Source organism: Lithobates pipiens, unplaced genomic scaffold (genome assembly GCF_037356315.1).
Source record: "Lithobates pipiens isolate NorthernLeopardFrog02 unplaced genomic scaffold, aLitPip1_a1.2 Scaffold_27, whole genome shotgun sequence".
Lineage (NCBI taxonomy): Eukaryota > Metazoa > Chordata > Amphibia > Anura > Ranidae > Lithobates > Lithobates pipiens.
This window is the reverse complement of record NW_027507788.1, coordinates 36,277,708-36,303,502: the sequence shown is the minus strand read 5'-3', so window position 1 is coordinate 36,303,502 and position 25,795 is coordinate 36,277,708. Positions and strand designations below refer to the sequence as shown.

General features: G+C 41.5%; 1 protein-coding gene across 2 annotated transcripts in view; it reads left to right on the top strand.

The window, feature by feature from the left end:
- Positions 1–11,587, top strand: part of LOC143933773 (cell adhesion molecule CEACAM16-like) — a 57,440-nt gene extending 45,853 nt beyond the window's left edge. For both annotated transcript variants that reach the window (XM_077456777.1, XM_077456776.1), the window contains exons 7-8: positions 5,471–5,535; positions 7,567–11,587. In XM_077456777.1, coding sequence (XP_077312903.1) covers positions 5,471–5,533 — 63 coding nt within the window. In that variant the 3' untranslated portion in view covers positions 5,534–5,535; positions 7,567–11,587. The remainder of the gene's footprint in view (positions 1–5,470; positions 5,536–7,566) is intronic.
- Positions 11,588–25,795: the final 14,208 nt, after the last annotated feature.

The window sequence follows — 25,795 nt, the reverse complement described above, 5'->3', positions numbered from 1 at the left end:
CGGTAAACACACCACTCCTTCACCGTTCCAAAGAAACTGCTGGCAGGACTTTTCCTGTCGTCCTGCCAGCGCACTGCTCCAGTGTGAAAGCCCTCGGGCTTTCAGCACCCTAGTAGTTCATCCAGAACTACAAGCCACCAAGGCTATTGGTACTTAATTACATAGTTACATAGTAGGTGAGATTGAAAAAAGACACAAGTCCATCAAGTCCAACCTATGTGTGTGATTATATGTCAGTATTACATTGTATATCCCTGTATGTTGTGGTTGTTCAGGTGCTTATCTAATAGTTTTTTTAAACTATCAATGCTTTCCGCTGAAACCACCGCCTGTCGAAGGGAATTCCACATCCTTGACGCTCTTACAGTAAAGAACCATATACGTAGATTAAGGTTAAACCTCTTTTCTTTTAATTTTAATGAGTGGCCACGTGTCTTATTAACTACTTACGCCCCGGATTTGCAGCCAAAGGACCAAGCCCCTTTTTGCGATTCGGCACTGCGTCGCTTTAACTGACAATTGCGCGGTCATGCAATGTGGCTCCCAAACAAAATTGGCATCCTTTTTCCCCACAAATAGAGCTTTCTTTTGGTGGCATTAGATCACCTCTTCGGTTTTTATTTTTTGCCCTATAAAACAAAAATAGAGCGACAATTTTGAAAAAAATGCAATATTTTTTACTTTTTGCTATAATAAATATCCCCAAGAAATAGATAAAACATTTTTTTTCCCTCCGTTTAGGCCGATACATATTCTTCTACATATTTTTGGTAAAAAAAATCGTAATTAGCAATTATTGATTGGTTTGCGCAAAAGTTATAGCGTTTAGAAAATAGGGGATAGTTTTATAGCATTTTTATTAATATTTTTTTTTTACTAATAATGGCGGCGATCAGCGATTTTTATTGTGACTGCGAAATTATTGTGGACACATCGGACATTTTTGACACATTTTTGGAACCATTGTCATTTATACAGCAATCAGTGCTATTTAAATGCACTGATTCCTGTGTAAATGACACTGGCAGTGAAGGCCTTAACCACTAGGGGGCAGTGTAGGTGTTATGTATGACGTTATGTTTTGTTTTTTTATTGTAGGGGGGCATGGCCTGGCATGTGATGTCACTAATCAACCTTCTCTATAAAAGGTGACAGCCACACAGGGAAGCACGGGGAGAGGTTTTCATTTCACGTTCTTCAGCTCTGTGACCCGATCGTGGGACACCAGCAGCGATCAGGTCCACTGGTCCCGCGGCCACGCTCACGGAGCACAGGACCTGGTCGTGAGTGTGTCAGCGGCGACACGCGCTCCCGACCCACGGCTGGGCACTTAAAAAGCAACGTACAGGTACGTGCTTGTGCCCAGCCTTGCCATTCTGCTGACGTACATCGGCATGAGGCGGTCCTTAAGTGGTTAACCTCCCTTCAACGAAAAAGTTTTAGCCCTATTGTGGGCAGGGCTGCTGATAGAAATCATGGGGCCCCGTACAGCCTACCTGATGGGGCCCCCTTTAGCCACATCCCTGGCCCCGCCCCTATACCGAGAGGCTAGGGTATACAGGCAGCACCCCCCACCAATTTAACACAACTAGAGGATGATCAAATGAAATGGAATCAGTATACAGAGGTTAACTTTTTCTGAGAGATATTAAAGGAACACTCTAACCACAATGACCACTTCAGTGATTTGAAGTGATCAAAGGTGGTAGGAGTCAGTATGTGGGATGGCATATGAATATACTAAGGTGGTATAATGATTGGCTTCTAACACGGAGGGCTACACATAGATCAAAATTTGTCCGATTACTGCTAAATTGAATTTTGATGTGTGTGTGTACCCAGCTTTACCCAATTTCTTGCTTTAGCTGGCTTCTTTCAGCGCTGAATGGTTCCCTACAGCGCTTGTGTATGTTTTACTGACTATGGTGTCCTTTTATGAAGCAGTGAAATCTATTCACTACTTCATTCTCCGGCATTCACAGAGGAGATCTTTCTCCTCTGTATGTCAGTTTATAAAGCGGAGTAGATCGCTTCACCCTTGGAGGAGTGAAGCGATCTACAAACGCTTCTAACACTGGAGAACGGCCCCTAATACTGGAATCTCGTGAGACTTTACAAGATTACAGTATGAGAAATTCACCGATACACAGAGATGTCAATTTATCAAGCAGTGATAAATTATCACAGCTCAATACACTGACACGCGGTGTGATTAATGTTAGTAATATAAAGAGTCCCCCTACATAATATATACATGTATACACACACAGACATTATATATACATGTATATACACAAACATTATATATATACACATTATATATAAATATGACAGGGGGACATGGTTACAGTGTTGGGGGGGTCTGAACGAGGCATAAGGAAGTTAATCATCTTCCTCTTTCCTCCTCAGATCCCCCAGATTCTGTCTTCACTCCCTGATTCTCCACCTCTGAGTTGGTGAATCGGGGAATGTGAATTCTGACACAGATCACCAGTGAAGCGCTGAGATCGCAGCTTCATAAACTGGCCGTTTCTGTGTCATTCAATGAGTATTCTCAGTGTGTGGAGATAATTGGCGGGAGAACATATTCAAACACTTCTCCCCCGATTATCTCTGGTTTATAAACTGTTTATGGGCTGTGATCAGCGGCGATTCTCTGGATCACTGCTGATCACTGCTTCACAAACAGACACCTAAGCCCAGTTGCTCACACTTCAGCCCCCCTGCGATGTGATGAGGTTTGGTGGAGGAAGAGGGCTCTGCAGCTGGCTGGAGCATGGAAACAGGTAAGTGAAAGAGTCTATCCCCCCCTCCACACACACTGCAAGGTTGGACTTTATTTCATTTCCTGGAGATGGGCTGTATTATATATATATATGTATACACTTTCTTTGCTGTTAATACTCAACTTTATGAATATGTTAGGAATATACTGGGACTTTTCAGGTGCTATATAAATATATTCAACATACAACTATATTAAAAGAATGATTTTGTGAAATGCATCTGTGTGTAGTCCCTGAAAAGTCCCATTATTTTCCTAACATATTCATGAATTTAGCTTTCACTTCCACCAGACCTGTCCTGCTGAGGTGCAGGGCAAGTTTACAGCACAGATTTGTACAGAGGCAGAACGGGGATCACAGGAGAAGAATGCAATCTGTCACCTGTTATCTTGCCTTGAGGAGAGCTCCGGTGTTCTGTCCTCCCCGAGGAGGGGGAGGGAGGCTCGGGTGCTGATAGGAATACACGTCCCCTCTTCTCTTATCCATAGACCCCTGTGTTATCTGAGATCCAGGCTCCTGGGGTGATGCTCTCCTCCTCCCTCGGTCAGCCCTGTGCAGTCAGACTTTTTTCTTTTTTTTTTATTATTCTAAATGCTGTTAAGATTGCTCGGGCCCCCCTACTGGCTGGGCCCGGTACAACAGGGTCAGCTGTACTGGCTTATCAGCGGCCCTGATTGTGGGGTCACCAGTATGGTATTTATAAATTGAAATTATATCCCCCCTCAAGCGTCCCTTCTCCAGAGAGAATAAGTTCAGTGCTCGCAACCTTTCCCCATAACTAGTATCCTCCAGATTCTTTATTAGCTTTGTTGCCCTTTGTACTCGCTCCATTTCCAGTACATCCTTCCTGAGGACTGGTGCCCAGAACTGGAGAGAATACTCTAGGTGCAGCCGGACCAGAGTCTTGTATAGTGGGAGAATTATCGCTTTATCTAATTGTAGTTCTCTCATTCATAGAACTCTGTGAATCAGTGACACGGGCCTGTGGGCAGAGCCCCGTGCAGCCACACTTTTTTTGGAATGTGTCACCGGGTGCAGGGATAAGATTCCCGGCCTGTTATCGAGGGGGCTCAGGGGGTTGAGCAAGCAGATTCTTAACATGCTACACCCAAAATATGGGTTCAGAAAAGTTAACTTATCCTTTGATCCCTCACTGCAGATCTTAGCATGTAAAAAAAATAGAAGAGTATATTCTTGACTGTATATGTAGCCTGACTGTACTAGAGTAATAAGTAATGATACTTCTGTTTGAGTTTTAACTGCTTGCCGACCAGCACACGACGATGTACGTTGGCACAATGATATGGCTGCGTAAATGGGTGTACCTGTATGTCCCCTTTAAATCACAGCCTAGTGGGCGAGCGCACACCCACCGCGCTTCGTGCCCGCGGGTCCCTGGACTTGATGTCCGCCGGTGTCCCGCAATCGTGACACGGAGAGAGTCCATTCACACAGGGGCAACTTTGGATCCAACTTGAAGTCGTCCCAAGTTGCCTCAAGTCGCACAACATGATAAAATCAATGTAAGTGAATGAGAGCCGTCTTAATGAACACTACTGAAGTCGCTCCAACTTCAGAAAAGGTTCCTGTACTACTTCAATCTGACTTCTAGGCGACTTGTACCCACTGATTTCAATGGACATTGCCTCCAAGTCGGATCCCCTGTCTTAACTGAAGCAACTTTCCAGGAAGTAAAAATAGTTTTCTAGGCAAACCCCGCTCTCCCACAGAGCTGATTATTATGTGATTGGTCACTGGCAAAGTCCCCTGTCCTGGAAGCAACTTCAAGTTGCCTTGTAAGTTGCCTCAAGTCGTGCTGTGATTCATACTCAAGTCGTGTCCAAGTTGCCTCCAAAAGTCTCGCTGGAAGTTGTGTTGCCCCTGTGTGAATGGACTCAGAGGCAGAATGGGGAGATAACTATTTAAACCTATGTCATGTTCTAGTGAGCCCATCCCCCCTATAGTTAGAACACAGTTAACCACTTGATTGTCACCTAGTGTTTAACCTCTTCCCTGCCAGTGCCATTGACACAGTAATCAATGTATTTTTATAGCACTAATCACTGTATTATAAATGTCAGTGGTCCCAAAATAGTGTCAAACGTGTCCAATGTGTCCGCCGCAATGTTGCAGTCATGATAAAAATCGCAGATCACTGCCATTACTAATAAAAAAAATGAATAATAAAAATGCCATAAATCTATCCCCTATTTTGTAGACGCTATAAATTTTGTGCAAACCAATCAATATACGCTTATTGTGATTTTTTTTATTTTACTTTTTTTACCAAAAATATGTAGAAGAATGCATAGCAGTCTAAAATGAGGAAGAAATTTGTTTTTTTATATATTTTTGGGGGATATTTATTATAGAAAAAAGTAAAAAATATAGCTTTTTTTTCAAAATTTCTCTTTTTTTTGTTTAAAAATAAAAACCAGAGGTGATCAAATACCACCAAAAGAAAGCTCTATTTATGGGAAATAAATGACGTCTATGTTTGGGTGCAACATCGCACGATTGCGCAATTGTCAATTAAAGCGACGCAGTGCTGTATTGCAAAAAGTGCTCTGGTCAGGAAGGGGGCAAATTCTTCCGGGGCTGAACTGGTTAATAGCCACTGTCAAAAGAAAGACTACAATCATGTGCAGTTCAAGTAAACTCATCAATTTTCTTTCTTTAAACAGCAATTAACTCATAAGGACAGAGCCGTATACAGCACCCTTGCATCTAAGGCTGGGAAGCACTAATGGTAAGAACATGTTTACTGTATATCCATTAAAGTCTATCTCCATCCATTTTTTTTTTCAGTTCAGTCCCTGTGAAGTCCATATAAGAAATGGAGTCACAGATGGCAATAAATACCTGACGGGCCGCTAACCAATCCCAACTTTACCAAAAAGAAAATGAGAGTTTTGTCTGGTTTTTGGATTTACTCGTGTGTCTAATGATTGTATGACAATACTGATTGGTTCTTTTTCTCTATCAGAATAAATTATTATAGCATGTCCTAACTTTAAACAGCTGCACAATGACCTCACAGACCAGGAGAAAGGGTTTGAGCTGCCATTCCTACATTTATTATTATTTATTATTATTTTGCAGGATTTATATAGCACCAACAGTTTACGCAGCGCTTTACAACATTAGGGCAGACAGTACAAATACAATACAATTCAATACAAGGGGGAATCAGAGGGCCCGGCTTGTTAGAGCTTACAATCTAGGAGGGAGGGTCAAGTTATACAAAAGGGTAATAGCTGTGGGGGATGAGCTAATGGATACAATAGTGCAGTTGTTAGATGGAGGCAGGATAGGCTTCTCTGAAGAGGAAAGTTTTCAGGGAGTGGATACATTTGGAGACACTCTGACAGATTGGGGTAGCGAATTCCAGAAGATGGGCGTGGCTCGGGAGAAGTCCTGTAGGCGGATATGGGAGGAGGTGATGAGGGAGCCAGAGAGCAGGAGGTCTTGGGAGGAATGAAGAGGGCGATTAGGTTGGTATTTTGAGACTAATCTAGTGATGTACAGAGAAGATTTTGTTCATACCTGGCCATCATCCATGATCAGCCCCCTCTTTGCCCACTCCCTCTTCTCCCTTTGGTCTATGATCAGTTCTTATTCTGCATCCTCTACCGGTGGATCATGATATGTTCTCAGTTCTCTCTCCCCCCAACACCTCAGAAACAATTATTATTATTATGATTATTATTATTTCAGGTACTTGTATACCGCCGTCAATTTATGCAACGCTTTACATATATATTGGTTCTACTACCAATGTTCTATAATTAAGTGTTGTCACCCTGTCCTCTATACTCACTTCCATTAGCAGCTCACCATCTGCCTCATTTACATCCCCCTGGTCCGCAACCAGTTGCTGTTTTGCCTTGTTTATTCTTCTTTTTACGTCCATGTTCAGCCTCCATTCTGTCTTCTGTTTTATTCCTCATGGTCCACACACTGCTTCTGCTCTATCTGTCTATCTATCTGTCGATGCTCTTGTACACACAGTCGGAGATTTCGACAACCAAATCCATCAGATTTTGTCCGTTGGATTTTGTCCGAAACTGTTGCATATGATGTTATTTCGTTACGACAGGACTTCGTTCACGCTTGTAGCCAGTAGCTTTGGTGTAGGAATTTGATCTGAGCATGCGTGGCACTTTGTCCGATCGGAATACTCTACACATGATCGGAGTATGTCCGATCAGAGCATTTTGTTGGAAAATTTTACCAACAAGTTGGAAAACTTGGTCCGTCGGATACTCCGACGGAAACAGTCCAATGTAGACCACACACAGTCGGAATATCCGACAAAACGGTCCGATCGGACACATTCCGTCGGAATCTCCGACCGTGTGTACAAGGGCTAACTGTCTATATTGCTTCACTCTGATCCATGGCCAGCTAACGTTCTGTCTCCCCCTGATGAATATAATGCTTAAAGTGGAACTTCACACTCCCACATGGAATCCAGGGAGTAAATGAATCATCTGCCCTTACTCAAGATGGCCACAACCAGAAATGCTAGGGGGGTATTTTTGATTGATTTCTCAGAAAAATAAAGCATGGAGACATGAAGGAATTGGGGGGGATGCTTTGAACAATAAAATTGAATCAAGTAACAAAGTAATGTATACAAGTGTGTTGAATTACCACACTCATCCTAAGTCAACGATTTCACGAGTAGGCACATTCTTGCTAATGTATAGTATATACTATGTATATAGTGTGTGTGTTTTATATATTTAATGGTTTGTATTTTTCCATTTTTCTTTAGGTTTTCATTTAGGATTTTTCGAAATTAAACAACTTGAAGATAAGACTTATCATATGTCACAGGATATAAAACAGAATGCGTTCACCCAGTAAGATCACTGTACCCCTTTTCAACTAGCAATACTTTGAATATCCGGAAGTAAGATATACTAATTCAAATGAAACATAACAACCAAAGTGCACTCGATCATAATAACAATTATAGTGGTAATGCACCAACAAGTGGGACACTTGCATCATGTATCCATATGGCTGTAATCAGATCACCAGTTTTCAATTCATCCCAAATTCAGTTCTCTGGCCTAAGGGAAGTAGGAGAAGTTGAAATGCAGAACAGTAAAAATGGGATATCGAAGAAAAGCAATATCCAGGTGGAGTGACTAAAGTTGTATGTATTCCAGCTCATGGATCCATGTAATGGAAAATCCAGGCTAATTTCCCTGCCCAGAGCCACAGGTGTTGTGTAAAACCACCCACAGAAAGCAATGGCTATACATTGGTATACAGCTGTACTTCATAAACATATACATGCATACCGATGTACACCACTGGGTGCAAAAGTAAAACAAAACTACGCTGCCAGTTTCAGGGAGATGCATATATTTCAATATCTATACAATTACTGTCAATGCTGACCACTAGGAATGTGTGAACGGTTCGGCTCGAGCATAAGTTCAGGCCAAACTTTAGTTGTTCGGTCATTCAGCGAACAGCCGAACAAACGGGTTGTTCGACCAATTCTTCGGCCTCCCGATCCGACCACAATGCATTGCGGCACTGAACAGTGCATTGCAAGCCCTGATTGGCTGAAGCAGTGAAAGCTTCAGCCAATCAGGACACAGAGCACTGTCAGAGTCATGATTGGACACTGTCATCAGGACTTTATCCAATCATGGCTCATTCCCGCCACACAGTAAAAAAGTATTCTTTCAATGGTAGCCATTTTCAGTGTGATTTTGGCATGGAGAGGGATAGAACAGGTTTCCTCATCCTCCTCATCCTCTGTCATGCCAGCAGAGGCAAGTGTGCAGTCCCCTGCAGTTGCCAGAGTGGATAAACCTGCCGCCTTGCCCACATCTATTCCTGCCATAGCCTCAACATCAACCATTGAGGAGTCAGCTGAGTTATTTGACCACAGCATTAGCCCCTTGCTCCTTGATGATGCCCAGACATTACTGGATTCAGATGTTTGTTCTGAGGCTGAGGATGACAGGAACATGAGCCTAGAAAGAGGGAGGAACACTGGTAGACAAATTGGCATTCATGTTCCCCAAACCGCAGCAAGTTGTCTCGAGTGGTAATGATGAAGATGGAGGAGATGGTGATGGTGATGAGGTCACTGATGTGATGGGTGCCAGAGCAGAGGAGGAAACTAAAGGTGAGGCAGCACAACCCCAAGGACCGACTCTTTATGCCTTGCCAAAAATACATAAAAATGTAATGCAGCCACCTGGAATTCTGATAGTCTCCGGTAATGGTTGCTTTACAGAAACTGCTAGCTAACTGATAGATGATTACTTTCAACCACACGTAGAGGGTCTTACATCTTTTTGCAGGACACTTCAGATCTCCTTCAGGCTCTTGATGGGTTACATGTTCTCAAGGGAGCCTGGTTGGTAGCTTTGGATGTTGAGGCTCTCTACCACTCCATCCCCCACAGCAAGGGGTGGCTTTTGTGGAGGGCTTCATCTCTGAATGTGACCCTATTGTTTCACCATACAACAAATTCATTCTGAGCCTTTTGGAATTTGTCTTGACAAACAATATCTTCCTGCTTGCTCGCTGCCACTACCTCCTGGCGCGGGGGTGGTGATGGGGACTAGCTCTGCCCCATTGTACACCAACCTGTACCTGGGGGGGTGGGAGCGAGACCTATTTTGCAATGAGGAAATGCAGTCCTCTCTATGCAAGATACCCCTATGGCATCGATATATTGACAACATTTTTCTTATTTGGACTGGGACCAAGGATGAATTGTTTTCATTTTTTGAGAAACAAAAAATTAATGAATACAATCTCAAATTTACTTTAGAATGCCAGCAAGAAAAGATAAATTTTTTGGATATTCAAATATATGTTAATCCTGATGGAACCTTGGGTTCCACCCTTTTCCACAAACCCTCTGCAGGGAATTCACCCTTGCATGCCAACAGTTTGTATCCAATGTCCTTAGTGGCACGTGTTCCATATGGGCAGTATCTTAGGCTTAAAAGAAATTGTAGTGATATCAAAACCATTGAAATAGAACCAAATGCACTTCAGCTATGCCTTGCACAACGATGCTATAGCAAGAAGTGTCTTAAAAGGGCCTATGCAAAAGCAAAGAGCAAAGACAGATCTTCATTAATCTATGGTCAAAAACATCCCAAGATGAATCCGGGAGTTAGAATGATCACCCATTTCTCAGGTCAGCATAAACAGGTTCGCCAAATTATGCAAAAATATTGGCATCTTCTAATGGCTGACACTGCTATCTCTAAATATTTAAAAACCTATCCTGAAATCACTTTCAGAAGATCTAAATCACTGAAGGAAAAACTTGTCCATAGTCACTATGAATCAAAGGCAGGAACTCAGAATAAATCAAAGGGAACTACACCTTGCAATAAATGCAATTTCTGTAGATATATTTTGAAAGCATGAGAAATCACTCTTCCCAATGGGTGTCTTTTTTAGACCTCAATTTTTGGCTACTTGCCATAAGATAGGAATGGTATACATTATGCTATGTAGTTATGGAGCATATTATGTAGGTAAAACAGAAAGACCCTTTTCCATCGAATCTGAGACCATGTCTCTTTGGTATCCAAAAAAAGGAATAGGCTTATTTCATGGCTTTGATTGTTCACAGATGCATTTTGTTGCATTTGGAATATATCCCATTAAATGAAACAGGAGCTACTAATGATAAAATACTTTTACAACGCAAAGCTCTCTGGATTCATAGTCTGTCAGCTTTGAATCCTCCTGGCTTGAATGATGCAAACCTTTGTTATAGAAAGATATAGTGTATAACAAAGCCTTGACTTTTTAGAAAAACAACATCTTTGAACAATAATGTATACTGTATTTCCTAAACTGCTTGTGTCTTTAAATATTAATGTTTAAAATAAACAAAAAGTGTTATCTATATGCTATTATATATACTCTTGCACTATGATTAATTGTATTACGTTTTTGTACTGAAGCATTAAAATTGACTTTTTTACGGGTATTTAGTGTTCAAATTAAGTGTTTCATTGCAAATATTTTTTTAAATTGAAACTTTTTTGTTGAAGGTAATCCAGCAGGATGACTAAATTGTATGGCAATTGTTAACCACACGGACACCCTGGGCACCAATCCATCTTTGATCAAGCTTAGTTTTGGATCGGAGCCTGCTAGGATTCACTGCAGTGTCACTGTTAGTTGAGCCATCTTTCCAGCTAGGCCTATTGGCCTTGTCTCCCTTCTGTGCCAACTGCCATAACTGCTGTGCTGTTCTGAGTGTTTACGCTCAGCGGCGCTTGCAACATATTGGCAGCCCATACCCAAGATGGCGGACTGATGAACGTGCATTTGCGATGTGCGGTTTCCGCGACTTGGGTTGCGAATGCGCACTAGCACCCTGGAAATGATGCCGTGTTCTGGAAGTGATGTCAGGTGCTTCCGAAACAGGGGGGTTATGAATGTGGCTTCGGCCACCATTCTCTGTCAGAGGATCCTGTATGAGAGAGAGGAAACTACCTCTCCTCTCCCTCTGCATTCCCAATGTAATATTGCCGGCAGGTAAGCCAAAAACATAGTCCATTATTCCTTAACCACTTTTAGACAGATCATTTTGCTGGCTTAAAACCAGGCCACTTTTTGCGATTCGGCACTGCGTCGTTTTAACTGACAATTGTGCGGTCATGCGACGTGGCTCCCAAACAAAATTGATGTCCTTTTTTCCCACAAATAGAGCTTTTTTTGGTGGTATTTGATAACCCCTGCGGTTTTTATTTTTTGCGCTATAAACAAAAATAAAAAAAAAAGCGACAATTTAAAATAAATGCATTATTTTTTACTTTTTGCTATAATAAATATCCCCAAAAATATATATAAAAACTTTTTTATTTATTGGTTTTTGCAAAAGTTATAGCGTTTACAAAATAGGGGATAGTTTTATGGCATTTTTATTAATATTTTTTTTTTTTACTAGTAATGGCATTATGGCGGACACATCTGAGATTTTTGACACATTTTTGGAACCATTGTCATTTATACAGCAATCAGTGCTATACAAATGCACTGATTCCTGTGTAAATGACACTGGCAGTGAAGGGGTTAACCAGGGGGTGGCAGTGTAGGGGTTAAGTGTGTCCTAGGGGCATGTTACTAACTGTGGGGGACTGAGATGTGTGTTAGTGAACACTGATCTCTGCTCCAATCACAAGGAGCAGAGATCAGTGTCACTTGTTGCTAGGCAGAATGGGGAGATGCTGTATACATCGGCATCTCCCCATTCAGCCTCCCCGTGGGATGATCGTGGGTATCCTCGCAGCGATCGAGTCCGTGGGAACCATGACCGGACTTCCAAATGAAAGCTGGATCCTGCTCCCCTTTATCCACACTGTAATGGAAATTAGTAAGTTCTGTATATAATTGCATTCTATTTTATATGTATAGCGTACTGCCCTCACTACTAGCGCTCACGGCACTAATAATGTTTTCAGAACATGTTTACATTCTTTCAAGTCTTGATTAGAATTAGCCTGCCTATGTAACACCCCTTGTTACCATAAACATACAATTGTAATATTAATGTGATACCTACGTAATCATGTGTAAAAAAAACCTTCAAATGTGTCATAATAAAGGAGAACAGTTATTTGGAAAGATGCTGAGCATATCTTTTGTGTCTGTTCCCTACTGCAGTAGTTATTATTAATTTGGAACCACTAATCAATATGAGGATAGGAGTTGCCTATCTATAAAATATCTAATTCAGGTGGTGCGCTTTGCCTAGGAGGGGTTTCCAGGTGACCCTGAGTATCTGAAACGAGGAGCTTGAGACGATCCGGGAATTTCTGATAATCAGATGGCTGAGGAAAGCCTTTTGCTTACATTTGAGTTATCAGACTTCCTTGATCGGTAAGGCATTTTCGGGACAAAGGGTACCTATTTTACTCCCCTTAATCAAACTGTATTGATTGGTGGTTATATGTTATGTTGTCACTGTCTACTGTCCATCGGAGTGTTATAGATAAGAAAGGGAAGAATAGGGCTGTTCGCAGGTATATGTAGTACATCGGCTAGATAAAGTAGTTTAGAGGCAAGAGGGTATAGGCACATGTAGAGAAGACTGACCAGTCATTATGGGCATTAAATATACGGTAGTAAGGGAATAAAGGCTAAGAGACCCTCAAAAATGCCCAGTGCAAGAGGAGCGCTATATATGAACTGATGGTGCGGTTCCGCCTATACTGAGCCCCTAGATTAATGGTTAAAGTGGACAGGGATCCACAATGGGTAACTGGGTTACCACTAAAGTCCACAGGGACAAAGAATCATGCAGATTAAACAGCTAGAGAAACAGCTATCTATGTGAGCAGGATGGGTCAAGGGTAACAATTAACACTAGACAAAAAGGGACATTTTGATGTTAAGTTGTGGGATGAATTTGGGGTCAGACACTACAACAAGTAAAATCAATAAACAGTAATGAGTTAAAACAGAATATTTTATATGTTGTCAGAGAGGGAAGATGGGAAGATGGGATGAGCACTCAGCAGCACTATGCTGCCTGTCTGATCATAGAAGGTACAGTATGTGAAGTATGGTATTACAATACATTGGATGCAAGGGATATCAGAACAAATTAAGGAAAGCAGAAATTTAAACAAGGAAGTATTAAAAGAGTTAAAAGAAAGTGAGAGAATGATATGCATGTGTTGTGTACAAATGGGAAAAATGTAAGAGATTTTAGAGAGATATTCGTGTATGTTTGTGAATGCTGGAACCTTTCGTTGTATGGCTTGTGTCATGTACACAGATGTGACCCCCCTCCTTTGCGCTCTCATGAAAGAATGTGGCTGGGATGAGAGGTCAGTGATAAGCTGGAAGGAAACTATGCCAATTTCATTTTTTTAGACAAAACATTTATAACAAAATGTGCCGGGTTAACAAATCTACACTATAATCTATATATTATATACAATAATTTTGACATGTATACCTACAATATATATATTTTTCTCAGCAGACTGATCCTCTGAAGAAGACCCTTAGTATATGGGTTGAAACGCGTCAGTCCAATTTTTCATACTGTTGACATTTTATTATAAATTTTTTAATTTTATTATTAATGTTGCTATGACACTCCTGTCTGCAAGTGTATATTTGGTTTAGTTTTAATTTTCCTACTGGAGCTAATTTTTTTAACCATCATGCTATTCCCCCTGCGTTATTATGACATTCCTGTCTGCAAGTGTATATTTGGTTTAGTTTTAATTTTCCTACTGGAGCTAATTTTTTTAACCATCATGTTATTCCCTACTAATAAACAACTCTTTTTTCATACAATATTGACAAATTTTTTCACTTTGCTGCCTAAAAACCCCACTCTGGGGGAACCGTTCTCCCTTGTGTTGTATTTTCGGGGGGGGGGGGGGGGGGCAGCATTCTTCCGTCTCCCATTGTGTCTTTTTCTTTGCTACATTTAACCGTGTCTTACACAAATTGAATATCCTTCGATAGTGTTTTTAAAAAAGGTAAATTAAGTAGAATTAAGTAATATGTCCCCCTTTAAGGACATTTATCTGTGTATATACATTAGTGTGTGATATTGAAATTATCATATGATTATTAATTTCTAATATGAGTTTAACAATTTTAGTAATAAATATAAAAATATTGAAACTGGTTTAGACAACCTTTGGTTGGAATTGAAATCCAGGTTAATGGAAAATTGGTAATTTTATCCACTATTCCTAACAATACATATTTTTTCTCTCTATAGGGTCAATTTGGACCCAGCTAAGAGTTTAAAGATGATATGACTACACGGTAGTAAAATATATGCCATATATATATATATATATATATATATATATATATTTATTATATATATAATTAGCGCCCTGCTCCTGATGGGCAGATGCTATTATTTTTTTTCAAATGTAATTGTCTGAAGCTGTAGTTTGGCTCAGACTAATTCTCTCTAAAAGTTCTGGTTTCTGTACCAGTCCAGCTGGGTTGCACTGCTTCCCACTTGACTGTAAGTGTCGCTGTCACCTACGGTAAGTGTGGAAATGCAGCAGGCTGGATGCATTGAATGCCACCTCTTGCTCGGAAATAGCTCAGTGGGTGTGGTTTCCCTGCTGTGCATTCTGGGAGAGGGTATTTAAGGTACCGACACCATTTTTGTGGGTCTGTTTCCCGGGTCCCTGTCTTGGGGTCTGCTATCCCGACCTCATGGTCCTCCTGGCCTGGGGCCTGTGCTGCATGGTTCTGCGCCTCGGGGTCGGCTGACCCGAGGCATTGCAACTGAGAGTGTAGTCCCAGGAATGTCTTGGGGCCTGTTGATCCAGGGGTGGTCCTGTGCTGTCTTGCCTGCGGGGAGAAGCCAAGAAAACTGGAGGATTCAGTGGAGGACTTCTCCGGTGGAGGACTGAGCGTAAGGCTGGTGTCACTGGAGGAGCCTGGAAACTCAGTTGGAGGACGCAATCCGGATCAATATCCATACAGTATCGCCGGGTTGACTGAAAGAATCTGGTACTATATGGTAGTTCTTCTAAATCTCTCAATATTTCTAAGTTCAATTGACAAGTCTGTGGCAAAGACTTTGTTGAGCATCTTATCGGCTGCTAATTGTACATCAACAGATCAAGAGATGTCCTTTTCCTCCTCCTTGGGTAGATCTTAAATGGATGGTCACAGCAATCTCCAAGCAATTTCTCCACAGGCACTGAGTTTCCATGACCAGCTCCTTTTTAAAAAGTTGTCTCCAGGTATAAAGGGTAGAAGAGAAGAGCCTCCACAGTGTAGTAGTAAAAAACTTGCATTTTATTTAAAAAATATAGGCATAACAGTTTAAAAGTGGCCAAAACGCCATCAGCAAAAAACACGTGCCAAACATAGAGACTTACGGTAATGGCTGTGACCGGAAGTGACGTCACTAAGCTCCTCCCTATCTGTTGCGTCACACAAACGTGACTTTGTCAAGAGTATTTTTTTTTTTGCACTTCAGCACTTTACTATATATTCTGTTTACACGTTTTAGTGGCGCATTAGTACTTCACTTTTAAAAGTGAAGACATTGAATTTTTTTCTGACACATGATATGTGATTCCAATAGTGTAGGGATTAATTATATTAAAAATAGTGGATTCTATACAGTTCAGTACTACAAAGCATCCAAGAGAATAAGAAATATGTAATAGCTTATATTTAAATGTATTGTTTTAACCACTTGACTTCTGGAAGATTTACCCCCTTTATGACCAGGCCAATTTTTGCGATACGGCACTGCGTACTTTAACAATTGCGCGGTCGAGTGATGCTGTACCCAAATAAAATGTATGTCCTTTCTTTATTTGCTATTTGATCACCTCTGTTTTTTTTTGCACTATATAAAAAAAAAACAGACAATTTTGAAAACAAAAACAATATTTTTTATTTTCTGCTATAAAACATATCCAATAGAAAAAATGTGTATATTGATGGTTGCGCAACAGTTAATTTTTTTACTAGTAATGGAGGCGATCAGTGATTTATAGCAGGACTGCGATATTGCAGAGAACATTCTGACACTAACTTTTTATAATTTTTGTGGACAAGTGACACTAATGCTCCATACACATGGTCGGATTTTCTGACGGAAAATGTGCGATCGGGCCATGTCGTCGGAAAATCCAACCGTGTGTGCGCTCCATTGGACTTTTGCCATCTGATTTTCCGACGCACAAAGTTTGAGAGCAGGATCTAAAATTTTCCGACAACAAAATCCGATCGCATAAATTCCGATCGTGTGTAGACAATTCCGACGGACAAAGTGCCACGCATGCTCAGAATAAACTAAGAGACAAAAGCTATTAGCTACTGGCCCATTTATAGTCCCATCGTACATGTTCTACGTCACCTCATTCAGAACAATTGGATTTTCCGACCGTGTGTATGCAACACAAGTTTTGGGCAAAATCCGTCGGAAAAAATCCGACAGATTTTGTGGTGGGAATGTCCGACCGTGTGTATGGGGCATTATACAGTGAACCGTGTCAAAAAAGGGCACTGTCTTTGTATTAATTACACTGGCAGGGAAGGGGTTAACATCAGGGGCGATCAAAGGGTTAACTGTGCATAGCCAGTGTTGTACTATATTGTGTGAGGTGCTTTTACTAGGGGAAAAAATTGAATTTATTCCCTGCTTTGCAGGGACACAAATTCCATAACTTCCTTCCTGTCAGAACAGTGATCTGCCTTGGTTACATAGGCAGATCGCAGTTCTGGCTCTCTGCCTAATGATTTGCAGGTGCCAGAGGACATTGGGTACCATGTACCCACTGATCGGCTTCTGCTGTGTGTAGTCACAACAAAAGAGATGCACGCATGTGTGACCCCTACCCAGAAGTCTAAGATCATGTATATATACATGATCTGGCACACAGGTGCAGCCCTGTGGCAGTAAAAATCTTATAGGGTGGATCTTAAGTGGTTAAAGAAGATAAAATATATTTTTTTTATATTTTAGGATTTATTGCATTTGGTGCCCCTAAATGTCAACTGTGTTTTAACCACTTGTCGCCAGCCATATAGCAAAATGACGTTGGCAAAGTGGTTGCGATATCCTGGTGTCATATGATGTGGTCAGGATAACAAGTCCCTGTGCGCCCCTGGGGTTGCGCATCGCGGCAATCGTTGTTGCAGTGTGTCAGTCTAACACACCGCAACTCCAATCACGGCTGATCACATTGTAAACAGGAAGAGCCGTTGATCGTCAGACGCAAGCAGAGGAGAGCCGTTCGCCTGCTCTCCTGACAGGGGGGTCTATGCTGGTTGTTTATCAGCACAACCCCCCTCGGATGCCCACCCAGGACCACCACAGATGCCCACCCAGGACCACCACGGATGGCCACCACACTGGACCACCAGTTATGCCACCCTAGACCACCATCAGTGCCCATCAGTGCCGCCTTTTAGTGCCCAGCAGTGTCATCTATCAGTTCCACCCATAAGTACCCATCAGTGGTAGCCTTTCAGTGCCCATCAGTGTCGTCTATCAGTGTCCATTATTGCCCACCATTGCCACCTATCAGTGCCCATCATCAGTGCCACCTCATCAGTGCCCATCAGTGCAGCTTATCAGTGCCCATCAGTGAATGAGAAAACTTGCTTATTTACACAATTATATAACAAAAACAAAGAAAAACTATATTTTTTTTTAATTTTGGGCTTTTTTTTTTGTTTAACAAAAATAAAAAATAAAACACAGAGGTGATCAAATAACTCTAGCTCTATTTGTGGGAACAACATTATAAAAAAATTGTTTGGGTACAGTGTAGAAGAAAAAGAGAACGTTGGGACTTTAAATGAGGCGGTGGCCGGGTAAGGTCAGTTGCCTCCATCCCTATTTGAATAAAACAATCAGGATGACTGAGGGTTGGGACTTTGAATGAAGCAGGCAGGTGTAAAACATTTAAATTTATTGGGAAATCAATGGTAAGTTGCATGAGGGTAATCATGAGTACACCAAGAAGACCAATATATTCCATTCAATGGATAAACATACAGCAATAACAGTTGACCACTAAAAATACAAATCACATATTACAAGTGATCATTAAGTAAGTAAAACATATAGTTGGCATAAAACATGGCATATAGTAGCTCTATGCATTTCGTGGATTCATCCACTCTTCAGGAGCATGTACATGGACAACTGAATGCTGTAGTATAATAACAAGAATATCTGTAAGGTCTGACCCTGTCACGGAAAGCAGAGATTAAAATAACGTAATTAGAAGTAATATTGGCTAGGATAAACCCCCCAAAACCACTCTCAAAAGTACTTACATTATCTGTATCTATGCAGTAGCAATGTGCCAAAATGAATCAGAATAACCCCATGCGGGTATCACTGGTGGGAGCTGAGGAGGTTAAGGCAGACCAGGACTAGACCAGGATGGTTTCCAAGAAAGGAAATTCCAAAAAATAATAATGGTCAACAATGACCATATGTGCTAAAAATAAAAGAAAGATTGTAAAATAGGTTGAAAGATCATATTATGTGGTACAATAGGTCATCTGTCCTATGCTTGGTAAAGGATAGGATAATGAGATGCTAATGAGTGTATAGGTAAGATTAACTTAGTGAGAGTAGAAAGTTAGAATGATTGGAAAGGTGAAATACATAGAATATAAAAAAGAATTTGAGAAACCATATCAACCAAAGGGGTTAGATGAAATAAAATAGAAGTGCAGCATAAATCAAATGGTGAAAAAGTAAGATCAAATTACCTAAGCCCTTGTACACACGGTCGGAGAATCCGTCGGAATGTGTCCTATTGGACCGTGTTGTCGGATAATCCAACTGTGTGTGGTATGCATCGGACTGATTCCGTCGGAATATCCGTCGGACCCAATTTTCCAACTTGTTGGAAATATTTTCCAACCAACTGGTTCAATCGGACATACTCCGATCATGTGTAGAGAATTTTGATTGGACCAAGTGCCACGCATGCTCAGATCAAATTCCTACATCAAAGCTATTGGCTACTAGCCTGAACGTAGTCCCATCGTAACGAAATTACGTCATCACATTCTGAATGATCGGATTTTTTGACAACTTTGTCCGACCGTGTGTATGCAACAGTTTCGGACAAGATCCGACGGACAAAATCCGTCGGACAAAATTCGATGGATTTGGTTGGCAGAATGTCCGACTGTGTGTACAGGGGCTTATAGACACTTCAGTGTTGAGTGATCCACAAAGTGTGCAGATAAAGGGCTGGAACCACCATGTGAGTCAATCTGCCCCAGAAGACTTATAAGGGCTATTCTGCCACTCCCACCAACGTCACGTGGGAGCATGCACTAAGGAGGATAGGCAGCTGCAGCCGGGCGGAACCGCTCCCAAGCAAAACAGTGCCAAATTATTCCTCCACCTGACTGCTAGATGTAAAAAGCGATGGAAATCGGCGGCGCCAAAGACATTGCGCAGCGGTTCCATCACATAAAGCGTGACGTCGATGCGTAGTGCAGGGCGGGCCACCCACCCGGAGGAAGGCCCACGCTACGCCTCGCAGCTCCCAAGGTGATGGAGCGACTGCTCCTATCTAAAACATGTGACATATGCAACTGCCAGGGAAATTAGCCTATTTAAAATGGGGGTGGGAGGTAAAAAGGGGCCCCATCCCATGGCAGTAAGCCCGGTGGAAGGGGGGGGGGGAATTCCTATATTAGGTAATCTAATCATTACATGGTATAATTGGGTATTAATCAGACCTAAAATGATATAAGCAAGCGCACTTCCATCCCTAATTTTTTTAGAAGAAAAAGGGAACGTTGGGACTTTAAATGAGGCGGTGACCGGGTAAGGTCAGTTGCCTCCATCCCTATTTGAATAAAACAATCAGGATGACTGAAGCAGGCAGGTGTAAAACATTTAAATTTATTGGGAAATCAATGGTAAGTTGCATGAGGGTAATCATGAGTACACCAAGAAGACCAATATATTCCATTCAATGGGTAAACATACAGCAATAACAGTTGACCACTAAAAATACAAATCACATATTACAAGTGATCATTAAGTAAGTAAAACATATAGTTGGCATAAAACATGGCATGCAGTAGCTCTATGCATTTCGTGGATTCATCCACTCTTCAGGAGCATGCACATGGAAAACTGAATGCTGTAGTACAATAACAAGAATATCTGTAAGGTCTGACCCTGTCACGGAAAGCAGAGATTAAAATAAAGTAATTAGAAGTAATATTGGCTAGGATAAACCCCCCAAAACCACTCTCAAAAGTACTTACATTATCTGTATCTATGCAGGAACAAAATGATAAAAAAATTGTTTGGGTAAAGTGTAGCATGACCGCGCAATTGTCATTTAAAAAGTGTCAGCGCTGAAAGCTGAAAATTGGCCTGGGCAGGAAGGTGCAAAAGTGCCCTGTATTGAAGTGGTTAAAAAGCTTGGTGAATGTGGTGAAATTTCACTTTGTAAAGAATACTCAATCATCTGCAACGAAAAAAAAACAAAAAAAACAGCCTATTTGCCTTTAGTAAATCAACCCCAATATTAGCAAAGGCATTCACATGTCTTTGCATCTTATTGGTGAGCACATAAACTTTGAGTCAGGGGCAATTTTTCATGTGAAGTCAAGCATGTTTTTTTGATTTGTAAACCGTGTTGTTGTGTTTTTTTTTTTATATATATAGTATATATAGAAGAAGAAAGACAAAATATACAAATTGGAGGCACCAGTTCCCCTTTTCTCTTTAAATAAATAACTAAAAACAGTCTTGTGAGGGATTGTAAGGGATTTTAAGGGATTATATGACTTCCCCAATCGCATGGTTTATTTATTGTGCTGTCCAGTACACAAAAAATGGAGAGGTACATGAAATCTTACAGATCCAGTAAATTCCAGGATTCAAAAAAAGGAATTAGAGAATATGAAGATTTGAGGATTATATATATATATATATATATATATATATATATATATAGTTGTTCACACCTATGCGATCCAATTCATGTCCCAACTGTCAGTTCGCAGTGGGAAATGCGAGCTGAAATCGGGGTGTCATTAACACTGTATTGACTCAACAGTTTGCATATGGCAGTGTGAACTGGCGTGTGATGCGGGAACTCGCAGTGGATTCGCAGGGTTCCCTCATTGTAGTAGTGTGAACGGGCACTCAGTATAGTTATGGTCCAATACTAATGGAGGAAAATTGAGTAGTGGCTTACTTGTCCTGTATAAATGTGATAGGATTTTTTGGAAAAGCCAGAATGAGAATGGGTTTTTGTTAACCTCTTCCCGCCCACTCTATAGCCGAAAGACGGCAACAGTGTGGGCCTTAACTGCCGGGAGGGCATCCATGCACGGCCTCCCGAGTATGCCGATCCTGGCCCTTTACCACGTGATCAGCTGTCAATCAATGACAGTTGATCATGTGGTATAAACAGAAGATCATAATTAGCTTTTTTTTCTGCGTCAGATGGACATCGGTCCCATACACAGAGAGCCACTACTGGTATGCAGTGCCTGCCACCAGTGCCACCTACCAGTGCATATCAGTGACACCGGCAAGGATGTGGAATTCCCTTCCACAGGCAGTGGTCTCAGCGGGGAGCATCGATAGTTTAAAAAAACGATTAGATAAGTACCTGAACGACCACAACATACAGGGATTTACAATGTAATACTGACATATAAACACACACATAGGTTGGACTTGATGGACTTTTTCAACCTCACCTACTATGTAACTATGTAACCTATCAGTGCCCGCCAGTGCCATCTATCAGTGCCCATCAGTGCTGCCAATCAGTGTCCATCAGCATTTCATAATGAGTGTTACTTATCAGTGCCTGCCAGTGAAACCCATCACTGCCCACCAGTGCTGCCTTATCAGTGCAGCCTATTAGTGCCCATCAGTGCCACATCATCAACGCACATCATTGAAAGAGAAAAATGACCTGTTTGACAATTGTGAAAAAAACAACAGTATCATAGTTTGTTATACAATTTTGCAGTCTTTTTTCATTGTTTTTTTAGCAAAAAAAATAAACAGCCCAGCAGTGATTAAATACTACCAAAAGAAAGCTTTATTTGTGTGGGAAAAAAAAATTATAAAAATGTTATATGGGTACAGTTTTACATGACGGCGCAATTGTCATTCAAATTGTGACAGCGCTGAAAGCCAAAAATTGGCCTGGGCAGGAAGGGGGAGAAGGTGCCCTGCAAGTGGTTAAACCAATATCCATGCGCTCTTACTTTTTATTATGTACTGCAGGGAACAGGTTTGGTGCTCAAAGAACACCTTGGAGTGGTAACTTATCTGCTTCACATTACCCTAACCTCTTTAGCGCATATGAAGCAGCAGGCCGGTCCATACAGGGGCGCAGAGGCACTGCCCCCTAATCCATGCGCCCAACCGCAAATCTACATGCAGGGCGCTGGATGCGTGGATTCCAAGGGTTTTTTTTTTCTATTAGAAGCACATGATGAATATTCGCTATTGGCTTCCTGATTCTCCTCCCAGCCAATCCCGACTCAGGAAGTGGGTCCTGAGATCTGATAGGCCAAGAGGAGAAGCAATCCTATTGGTCACCAAGGAGGAGGAAGGAGGAGATGCAGGGTGCAATATGCAAGGGGTGTGTGTAGGTGTACAAAAAAGACACCACTTGCTCCCATCTATAGCTGACTATCAGGAAGAAGCATTGGAAGGCTAACAACAGGTATAAACAAGACCAAGGATAAATCCAAGGAAAAAACCAAGCTTACCCACTTAAGGACCGCCTCACACCGATATATGTCAGCAGAATGGCACGGCTGGGCACAAGCACATACAGGTATGTTGCCCTTTTATGTACCCAGCCGTGGGTCACATGAGCGCCGCCGGCCCTGAGCTCCGTGACCGTGGCCGAGGGACCCACGGACCCGATCGCCGCTGGTGTCCCGCGATCGGGTCACAGAGCTGAAAAACGGGGAGAGGTAAGTGTAAACAAACCTCTCCTAGTGCTTCCTAGTGAGGCTGTCACTGATCGTTTGTTCCCTGTTATAGGGAAAGACGACCAGTGACGTCACATGCCAAGCCACGCCCCCCACAGTAAAACAACACACACTTAACCCCTACACTGCCCCCTAGTGGTTAACCCCACTAGGGCCAGTGACATTTTTACAGTAATCAGTGCATTTTTAATCGCACTGATCGCTGTATTAATGCCAATGGTCCCAAAAATGTGTCAAAATTGTCCGACGTGTCCGCCATAATGTCGCAGTCACAATAAAAATTGCTAATCGCCTCCATTACTAGTAAAGAAAAAAAAAATATTAATAAAAATGCCATAAAACTATCCTCTATTTTGTAGACGCTATAACTTATGCGCAAACCAATCAATAAATGCTTATTGCGTTTTTTTTACCAAAAATATGTAGAAGAATACTTATCGGCCTAAACTGAGGAAAAAAAAATTTTTTTTTATGTTTTTGGGGATATTTATTATAGCAAAAAGTAAAAAATATAGAATTTTTTTCAAAAAGTAAAAAATATAGAATTTTTTTCAAAATTGTCAATCTATTTTTGTTTATACAGTGCCTTGCGAAAGTATTCGGCCCCCTTGAACTTTTCAACCTTTTGCCACATTTTAGGCTTCAAACATAAAGATATAAAATTTTAATTTTTTGTGAAGAATCACCAACAAGTGGGACACATTTGTGAAGTGGAACGAAATCTATTGGATATTTTAAACTTTTTTAGCAAATAAAAAACTGAAAAGTGGTGCGTGCAAAATTATGCGGCCCCTTTACTTTCAGTGCAGCAAACTCACTCCAGAAGTTCAGCGAGGATCTCTGAATGATCCAATGTTGTCCTAAATGACTGATGGTGATAAATAGAATCCACCTGTGTGTAATCAAGTCTCTGTATAAATGCACCTGCTCTGTGATAGTCTCAAGGTTCTGTTGAAAGCACAGAGAGCATCATGAAGACCAAGGAACACACCAGACAGGTCCGTAATACTGTTGTGGAGAAGTTTAAAGCCGAATTTGGATACAAAAAGATTTCCCAAGCTTTAAACATCCCAAGGAGCACTGTGCAAGCGATCATTTTGAAATGGAAGGAGTATCAGACCACTGCAAATCTACCAAGACCTGGCCGTCCCTCTAAACTTTCAGCTCAGACAAGGAGAAGACTGATCAGAGATGCAGCCAAGAGGCCCATGATCACTCTGGATGAACTGCAGAGAACTACAGCTGAGGTGGGAGAGTCTGTCCATAGGATAACAATCAGTCATACACTGCACAAATCTGGCCTTTATGGAAGAGTGGCAAGAAGAAAGTTATTTCTCAAAGATATCCATAAAAAGTCTTGTCTAAAGTTTGCCACAAGCCACCTGGGAGACACACCAAACATGTGGAAGAAGGTGCTCTGGTCAGATGAAACCAAAATCGAACTTTTTGCCCACAATGCAAAACGATATGTTTGGCGTAAAAGCAACACAGCTCATCACCCTCAACACACCATCCCCACTGTCAAACATGGTGGTGGCAGCATCATGGTTTGGGCCTGCTTTTCTTCAGCAGGGACAGGGAAGATGGTTAAAATTGAGGGGAAGATGGATACAGCCAAATACAGGACCATTCTGGATGAAAACCTGTTGGAGTCTGCAAAAGACCTGAAACTGGGACGGAGATTTATCTTCCAACAAGACAATGATCCCAAACATACAGCAAAATCTACAAAGGAATGGTTCACAAATAAACGTATCCAGGTGTTAGAATGGCCAAGTCAAAGCCCAGACCTGAATCCAATCGAGAATCTGTGGAAGGAGCTGAAAACTGCTGTTCACAAACGCTCTCCATCCAACCTCACTGAGCTCGAGCTGTTTTGCAAGGAAGAATGGGCAAGAATTTCAGTCTCTCGATGTGCAAAACTGATAGAGACATACCCCAAGCGACTTGCAGCTGTAATCGCAACAAAGGGTGGCTCTACAAAGTATTAACGCAAGGGGGCGGAATAATTTTGCACGCCCCACTTTTCATTTTTTTATTAGTTAAAAAAGTTTCAAAAATCCAATAGATTTCGTTCCACTTCACAATTGTGTCCCACTTGTTGGTGATTCTTCACAAAAAATAAAAATGTTATATCTTTATGTTTGAAGCCTGAAATGTGGCAAAAGGTTGAAAAGTTCAAGGGGGCCGAATACTTTCGCAAGGCACTGTAGCGCAAAAAATAAAAAACGCAGAGGTGATCAACTACCACCAAAAGAAAGCTCTATTTGTGGGAAAAAAAGGACGCCAATTTTGTTTGGGAGCCATGTCGCATGACCGCGCAATTGTCAGTTAAAGCAACGCAGTGCCGAATTGCAAAAAGGGGCTTGGTCCTTTAGCTGCATATTGGTCCAGGGCTTAAGTGGTTAACTTACCGACCAGCCCGCAGACAACCAAATGCTTCCTACTGATAGCCAGCTATAGATGGGAGAAAGTGGTGTCTTTTTTGTATCACTGTCGTGTTTTTTTGGTCAGGCGACGCA